This window comes from Octodon degus, unplaced genomic scaffold (assembly GCF_000260255.1).
Source record: "Octodon degus isolate 3935 unplaced genomic scaffold, OctDeg1.0 scaffold00101, whole genome shotgun sequence".
Taxonomy (NCBI): domain Eukaryota; kingdom Metazoa; phylum Chordata; class Mammalia; order Rodentia; family Octodontidae; genus Octodon; species Octodon degus.
Genome location: NW_004524677.1, coordinates 1,803,686 through 1,812,945, shown reverse-complemented (window position 1 = coordinate 1,812,945; position 9,260 = coordinate 1,803,686). Strand labels below are relative to the sequence as shown.

Here is a 9,260-nt window from a genome sequence, read left to right as displayed (position 1 = left end):
TTTTTTCTACATTTAGGACAGGGTCTACAGGGTTTCACTACACAGCTCAGACTCCTAGTGATCCTCCTGTTTTCAACTTCCCAAGTGCTGGGATAACAGGCGCGCGCCACCATGCCCAGTTTCATTTGCCATCTCAGTGTGCCCTGGGTGCGGGGCTGGCACAGCACGCTGGGGATCAAACCTCAGCCTCTGGGCTCTGCCTAGGCAGGCGCCTTAGTCGGCTGAGCTATCAAGCCGGCCCAATAAATCTTTTTTAAGTAAAAAAGATTTTATTTTTGAATAAATCTTTTTACCTTTTTAAATATCTATTTTTAAATAAATGTTTCCTTTATCTTTGATATTGTGCTTCTATGTGGTAGGGTCACTAAGCTGTTTAAAATTATGAAACTTCCTTGCTACTTAGAAAAGACTCCAGCCACTTTTAAGAGTGTTAAAGAATAGTATAACAATTATGCTTCCTTTTTATGTATTTAGCACAGGGTCTCACTATGCAGATTGGGCTCATAGTGATCCTCCTGTTTTTCAGCCTCCCAAATGCTGGGATTACAGGCATGTACCACCACAGCCAGTCTCAATGACCATCTCAGCATGCCTGGGGGTGGGGCTGGTACTGCACACTGGGGATTGAACCCCAGTCCCTGCATCTACCTAAAGTGGTATTTTAATCTGCTGAGTTATCTGGTCAGCTCTACCCTTCCCTTTATAGCAAATATATTCCAGAATTTTCACACTAGTGAGAGTAAAATAGAAATATCTCTAAAAATATTTTTAGTCAATAAGAGAACTTATTCTACTATGTAGGAACTGTTAAAAAAAAAAAAGTCTTATACAATTTAAAGAAAAGGTGGGAACTGTTATGTTAAGACAGTTTTTTTTTTTTTTTTTTTTTTTGGCTAAAATGAAGCCTGAAATGCTATAATATTTTGTAATGTGTTACAAGTAATTTAGTTCTGGGACTTGAAAAAAAATATAGGAGCAGTCTGATAGGTAATTTGCAATAAATTTCTTCAGGTTGTTAAAAAATTGTAAAATTTTCTGGGAGAGTTTTATTAATGAGTTACATCTTTACCTAACTATTTAGGGTTCATCTGAGGTGTAGTGCCACTGTGACGCTAGTTTGAAGAAACTGAAAGGAGTGGCCGCTGGAGAAAGTGGAGGTGGGGGGAGAGAAGGTAGGAGGAGGGAGGGAGAATGAGAGAGACAGAGAACATTAAGGGAGAATGAAATGTGGACGTGTAAGTTGTAGAAGACTAATAGAAAAAAGTCAGGACTCCTTAGAACAAAAACTGGTACTGGCTTTGCAAGAAGCAGACCCAAAACCAAACCAAATAAAACAAATAACTAACTTCTAGTTATGTTGGTAGGAAGAAGCACATGAAGGAAATAAAAAAATAAACACAGAAACACGTAAATGGAGACTATGAAAGCAGGGAAGTTGCAAGAGAATAAATGGGAACCAAATCATAGAGACCATCTTAGAAGGAGAAATTCTCAATAATATTTGTCTGATTGTTTACTTTCTGACACTCCTCTTTATGGAGAACTTGCCAATTCTGTTAGACTGGCCAAGAGGGAAGCAATTGAAAAAATGATGAAGTTGGCGAATATAAATAGGATTATTGCAAGGGCCACCTGCCCCAAGCCAAACACATTATTTTATGCAAAAGTATAGAATAGAAAGACTGAAATTAATTTTTGTGGTCTATTAATGTTTTTGAAGCTGTTAATAAATGTTATGTAATATCTTCAGGGCAACAGTTAAAGTAAAGGTTTCACTTCATGCTTTATTATTACCTTTGTTCTGCACATAAATATCAGAAAATACAATATTATTTTTGAAGGTAATTTTTTACTTTGAGAAAGAATATCTGTCCTGGGAGTTCTCTAATAAACAGCTATTGAGTGACAGAAACTGAATTGTGATGATCTGGCTATGTTTCAGCATAACTGTGGGAGAAAAATTAATCTTTGATTTTAAGAAGAAATGAATGCTGTGCAAAAAATATTTACACAACTAAGATTGTATCTGAGAAAATGAAATAACATAGGATGAGGTGAGACTTTATAGGAGAGACTTACCATTCAAATACATTAAAAGTAATTTGGCCAGGGACTGGCCAAATAGCTCAGGGGATTAAAATGCCTGCAAGCAGGCACAGGGGCCAGAGGTTCAATCCCTGGGCCTGCCATGCTGCCCCCTGCCCCTGGGCGCGCTGAGATGGCCATTGAGACTGGGCATGGTGGGCGTGCCTGTTATTCCAGCTTTGCGGATGCTGTAAACAGGCGGATCACTATGAGTCGGATCTAGTAATGACACCCTGAACACCCTGTAGACCCTTCCCTGAAATGCAAAAATAAATAAATAAAATAATCTCTGTACATCTTAATACTGAATAGTTATACAGTATAAATACAATTTTCTTCACAATTCATGTTTGCATTGCCTTTAGTACTTTATGGGCTTTTATATAGGAGAGGCTTTTGGCTTCAGTTGTCAAATACATGCTTGAAACTTAAAATGAGCTAATCATTTTCCTTGTATAGTCTTGTGTCCATCCTATTGGTGAGAAGCTGTTTAGTACTGACTTCTTACAGTCAGGTGGAGACTTCATAACAATCCAATGTTCCCGAACTTCTTACTCATGTTCAAGATAACCTCGAATTCCTCTTCTCTTTCTTTTCTGAATCTATGTCATGCAAAAATAATTGCTGTATAGGATTGTAAAATAGATATATAACCCATCAGTACCTTTAAGTATTAATTTTGCCTTTGGGTCACACCAAATAAGGAGAGAAGCCGTGGTCATGATACTCTAAAGTATTTAGAACTATTTTCCTGACTGTTCTTTTCATTGTTGGTCAGTATTGATGAATTGTAAAATGAAAAGTCCACAGTAGGGCCCCTTTATGTAATTGTTGTGAGTGATATTGTTGAAGCTGCCGCGTTATGCTGATTATACTGATATTCTTTCGAGTGACATATGGAAAAAATGTCACTGAAAATAAGATGGCTTCTGTCACTGATATTGTGAATGTTACATGTATTGTGTTTTAATTTTTTTTTTTGTGTGTGTGTGTGTGTGACTGGCTGGTCTTGAACTCAGTATATAGCTGAGGCTGACCTCTGAATCACAGCAGTCCTCCTGCCTCAGCTTCCCAAGTGTTGGGATTATAGGCATGTGCCACCATACCTGGCTACTTTATGTTTTAGCCTGCTAATATTAAATACCACAGTGTGACTGTCTTAACCGACAGAAATTCACTTTTCACAGTTCTTAAGGCTGGAAGTTTTATAACAAGCTACCAACAGAGCTGGTTTACATTGAGGCCTCTGTGACTTGAAAATGTCCACCTTCTCCCTATGGCTTTGCATGACTTTTTCTCTGGTGTCACTTCTTTTTCTTATTAAGACATCAATCCTCTTAGGTTAGGGCCCCAGACTTACAATGTCATATAACACTTATTACGTTGTTAAATGCCTTTTACACAAACATAGTCACATTGACTGGTCAGGACGTTAAAATATGAATTTGAAGGGAGAGCAGTTCCATCTATGTGATTGCGATAGCCAAGAAGTTTTGAGCCAGTTTGATGCAATTGTCTCAGATAATATATGGTACTTATTTTTCTACCAGTGTTTCCATCTTAATGATTTTTTGCAAGCTAGCAAATCTATTCAATATAAAAGATAACAAATAAGTTAAGTTCTCATGTGTAATAAATTTTGTGAGGGTATTTGTTCAGTGAAATTACTAGTAGCAATTATACTCCTCAGTTCCAAAGCTGCCGGACGATCTTCAGCAATTGTACTCCACTGAGCACACTAATGCATTTATATGAATGTTTTCATTTATAAGATACATAATGATGGACAGGTGTTTTTCTCTTTTTGATTATATAACAATATCATAGAAATAAGATTTTATAGGTGACAATTTTTTTAAATGTCAACTCTTGTCATTGTAGAAAACCTTAATGAAACATGAGAAACAAAAAATCAAACGGGAATCAAAGCCAGAAAAGAGGTATGCTTTTGTGTAATACCAGAAAGTGTAAGTTAATACATTTGTTTTTGATATTGTTGAAGAAATTACTGACTTTAAAATCTGTCTTTAAAGAAGTAGAGTTAATGAAAGCTTAAGTTTTTGTTTTTATCTTTTCAATATTGATTGAAGGAAGTCATTGGGCTTGCTCTGGAACCACATTTACTAAAATATGAAATGTTGCCATTTAGTTTGTCTAAGGCAAAATGTATATCGGTTTTTCTTGGTGCAGGGATCAAATATTCAATGCCACAAGTTAAGAAGGAAAGTTTCATTTTTGCTCACAGTTTGTAGGGTTTTCAGTCCACAGTTGTCTCACTCCAAGGTAGGGCAGCATGGCAGAGGGACATCACAGAGAATAAACAGTCCATGGCAAGCAGGCAAGAGACAGAGCAGCTAGCAGGAGCCTCCCTTCCTTTCCAAGTCACTCCATCCAGGCTACTAGACCGATGATAGTACCATCTGAACCCAAGATAGGGCTTCCCATTATTTGCACCCAGAACTATGCTAAACCAGCTAGTAGACAAGTCCAGTTATTACACCTAGATAATCCATCTTCACCCAACCCAGATCCAGCCACCTTTGAAAAGCCTGACTTGTAAGTATCTGAGGCTTTGGGGGACATTTCGATACTAATCATAACAAGAAGACATTGGTATTCAGGTCTATGCAATGTAAAAATAACTGAATATATTTCAGTTTATGTCTATAAGAAGCGATTTGCTGTAATTCATCATGATAAAACACATTTTTCAATGATTGTATTTAAGTTATTTATATTTTTGTACTTTACTTTATATAGCAAATTTGTTGATAGATTTGTGAAAAACTACTGATTTTTGTGAAGTAGATAGAAGGTAAGATTAAAAAGAAAGGATCGGGGGAAGTTAACATAGTTCCTAAAAAGGCGGACTTTGCATTTGTGTTTTCTTATTGACTAGGAATACATTCAACTATTAATTATAAATTTGAAAACATGAAATAGATACTTGATGGCACTAGAGAGTTTAGGTCCATGAAAGAAAAGAAATTACAATGTGTGACATCCTAATTTTTCTAGCTTTTACCAAGTTTAGGCATGATATAAAGCTAGATCTTACGCAGAGTATTTTAGTATTGCTGGTGTGAGGAGTAAAAGTATAGTTTGTGGCTGCCAGGATGATTGAAGACTCATTAGGGAGGGCTGGTGAGATGGCTCAGTGGTCTAAAGCACCTACTTAGAACAAGCTTAGCAAAGCACAGGGACCGCGGTTCAATCCCCCAGCACCACATGCCAGCCAGCCCCGCCCCCTGGTGGGCTGAGCTGGCCACACACACACACACACACACACACACACACACACAAATAAAATTTAAAAACAAACAAAAAAAAACTCATTAGGGAATCCCACAAGGGAGAAAACTCAAGGGAGAAGAGACCTGAGTTGGTGTACAAACTTTAACAATAAATCCTTGGCTGGCTCTTAACTGTGCATGTGTAAAAGAGACTGTATGAAGTCCAGTCTAAAGCAACAATTTGCATGGTATACAATTGGTTCAACTGGTCACATCAAAAGAAAAAGATGTTTTGAACATTAGAAGTAGTGATCAGGGGCATGAATGCAGCTTTTCCAAATATTGGAGAACTTAACACATTAATCATGTCAAGAGGGGCCGGGGAGATAGCTCAGTAGAATAAAGACTTGTCTGGCAAGCGCAACGACCTGAGTTCAATCCTTGTACAAAAAAAAAAAAAAAAAAAACAAGACTCCGCAGTACAGAAATAGAAGTTATCAAATAAAGTCAAATGAAAATTCTCAATGTAAGAGATTTGAACAAACCATTCATTAATGTGATCAACTTCACATTTGTAGGGCACTGTGTACAGCAACTATAGACTATACATTCTTTTCAAGGACACATTAATATGCCAAATAAAAATAAGAATAGTAAACAGTAGAATATAAAATAAAGAAGCAGTAAGACAACTAATAAAGTAAAACATTAGACTTTGAAATAATTAGTAGCTTGTAAGTTCCTAGCATGATTGTCAGGGATAAATACGAGTTACCAATATCAAGAATGATAGTGGAGGGCATCATTCGATATCTTGTACTTTGAGAGGAAAATAATATAATACGTGAACAACATCATACCCATTACATTCAACTAAATGGAAACAATCAATTTTTTGAAAGAAGAAAAATGATAAAAGTGACTCAAGAAGAAATAGAAAACTAAAATAACACACATCTTATAAGAGTTGAACTAGATTTAGTTTAAAAACAAAAAAATTAACTCTCATTTGAATATTATTTCTGAAGTATTTTATGATGTTAGAAGCAGCTGATCCCTTGCATGTATTTTTCCTGAAAATATTCCTTAGCTGGTTAGTTTTCTTTGGAAGTCTTTTTCTCTTATAAGAGCTATTCAATTAAAATTAGTCTTATCAATGGTAAGTATACAGTCCCAAAGATAAGTATTTATTGTAACTTCCAAGAAACAGTGGCTAAGGTGAATTTTGCATATTTTCCTCAATGCTCTACATCTGTTTCAAGCATAAAGAGCTGTGACAAAATTTTGTCTCACTAATTTTTGCAAAGATATACATATTTCAGAGGATGATGAATGTACAAAAATTTAGAGTTAATTGATTTTATCCTTTTATGTTCTGATGGAGAAATTTGAGGTTCAAAAGGATTGGTGGATTTCTTCACAGTGACAAAGTGAAGGAAACTTTGTCTGTGACTAGAGAGCAACTCTGTCCTCACAGAGTAGTGAGAAGCTTAGTCATATTGCTTTAAAGGAGGTAGATGGAAACTTAACAAATTAATAAACCTACGAGATACTATCATGACGTAAAGCAGTGTTAATAGAGTAAAATCGTGTGGAAAGAGAGACAAAGTGAAACAGAAGATAAAAATAAAGCAGTGAACAAAATAGAAACATAAACATGGGCATAAGCATATGCATACAAACTCACTTTGCTGAAAGTATTTAAATGAATAAATATTAAGGTTCTCTTCTTTATTTGAAATCCTGTGTTGTTTCTATCATTTCTACCATGAAAATTCCATAAAACTTTAAAATCACACATTGGTACCCTTGTCAGGCTTAGGCTGGTTGATTTTTCTTGTTAGAGAATGTCTCACTTACTTTTCTCTCATTGCTGGGACAAATACCCAACAGTCAAAATGAAGGAAGATCAGGCTGGAGCAGCTCTTGGCAGAGAACAACCTTTCATGGAGGTGGCAAAGGGCAAGAGAAAAGGGAGGAGGAACAGCAGCTCAAACAGCTGGCTTCTCTTCCCTGGTACACTGAAATGCAAATTACCTGCCCCAGGGCAGGTGCAGCATCCACACCCACAATAATCAATCACAAACTCCAGGAGCCATCCCATGGCTGCATGACGCTTTGGGGAGACAACTATACACAATACACAAACCATATCAGAGAAGAATTTCTCATGTAGTTTCAACTAGAGGTTTTCTGACAGCCTGCATGAGACAGAGTACGTTACAGCCTGCCATCCGTCACCTGTCAACTTCAATAAAATGCTGGCCTTTTCAGAAGTAATTTTGTATTTCCAAGGTAAAAGTATGTGTCATTCATATATCACCATTGCTGGACCTCCATAAATACCAGAGTCTGCTTCTCGACAACTTTTATTTTATTGAAAAAGAGATGATGGAATAAATTTATAATTACCCCATTCCTTGGTGGGACTTTCAAGGTTTGGCAAATAGCACCAGTGTAGGCAACCATTTAGTAATTTTTTATTTAATTTTAAAGAAACTAAAACTTTAAAAAAATTAATAATGATACAGATTTCAAAACCAGATGAGAGGAAATCGACATTGGTTGTTACTGTGCATATTGTTATCTTCAAAGTAGTGTTCAGATTACCGCATAAAGACAGGCAAAATTGATCAAAATTAAGCATTAGCTGCTCCTTTCAATAAATCAATAGACATTAGTAGTATATATATTAGCTATATATATTTATCTATGTATATTATATATTATAATGTTTTCCCTTCCTTCTTTGCTCCTTTCCCTCATCTCAGTTATTCTTTCCTTTTCAGCTGTTTCTTATCCTTTCATAATATCTTTACCTTTCAGATTGTATTTACACTTTCAATTTTTTACACTAGCAAGATATTATGATGCTTACACATGTGAATATGATTTATTTCACTTATGAGTATGGTCTCTAGTTGCATCCATCTACTTCTGAAAGCCTCAAGTTTATCTTTCTTTATAGCTGAGTAATACTGGACTGTATAAAAATTCCACATCAGTTTTTATTCGTTTCTCAGTTGATGGGCAATTGGGTTGTTTCCAAAATTTAGCTATGGCACATTGTGCTGCTATAAGCACAGACCCACAGATATCGCTGTGGTATGATGTTTTCACTTCTTATGATGATGTTTTCAATTTCCAGAAGTGAAATATCTGGGTCAGATAGGACCTCAAATCCTAGGTTTTTGAGGACTCTCCACACTGATTTCCATAGTGGTTGTACCAATCTATGTTCCCACCAACAGTGGAGAAGAGCTCCTTTTCCTCACCACCCTACTAGTATTTGTTATTGGTTGACTTCTTGATGAACTGTCTGAGGGACAGTCAGCTAAATTCTTTCCCAATTCATGTTTTTTTTTTCTATTCTGTGGGTGATTTCTTTTGATGTGCAGAAAATTTTCAAAAAGATGAGATCCCAATTGTTGATTCCTTGATGTATTTCCCATGCAGTTTGGTTTTTGTCCATGGACTCTCTACCTACTCCTATGTCTTCAAGATTTCTACCTACTTTCTCTTCCAATAAACTTAGTGCTTTTGGCTTAATATTTAGGTCTTTGATCTATTTTATTTTAGTTTAGTACATAGTGATAGATATGGGTCTAGCTTTAGTCTTTGACATGTGGAGAGTTAGTTTGCCAGCATCATTTGCTAGGAGACTATCTTTCTTTCAGTAAACATATTTGGCCCCTTTGTTGAACTTAAGGTGGCTGATGTGTTTGTAGTTGTGTCTTCATCTTCTAATCTGTTCCATTGATTCCTATGCCTGTTTTTTGGCTAGTACCATGCTGATTTTATCATAGTAGTTTTGTAGTACAATTTCAAGTCATGGAATGTGTTGCCTCTTTCCTTGCTTTGTTGTCCAGGGTTGCTTTTGCTATTCTAGGTCTCTCTCTCTCTCTCTCTCTCTCTCTCTCTCTCTCTCTCTCTCTCTCTCTC

General features: G+C 36.2%; 1 protein-coding gene across 1 annotated transcript in view; it reads left to right on the top strand.

Moving 5' to 3' along the window:
• Iqcm (IQ motif containing M) overlaps window positions 1–9,260 on the top strand; it is a 471,351-nt gene that overhangs the window by 163,128 nt on the left and 298,963 nt on the right. The window contains exon 8 of the mRNA XM_023723694.1: window positions 3,967–4,025. Coding sequence (XP_023579462.1) covers window positions 3,967–4,025 — 59 coding nt within the window. The remainder of the gene's footprint in view (window positions 1–3,966; window positions 4,026–9,260) is intronic.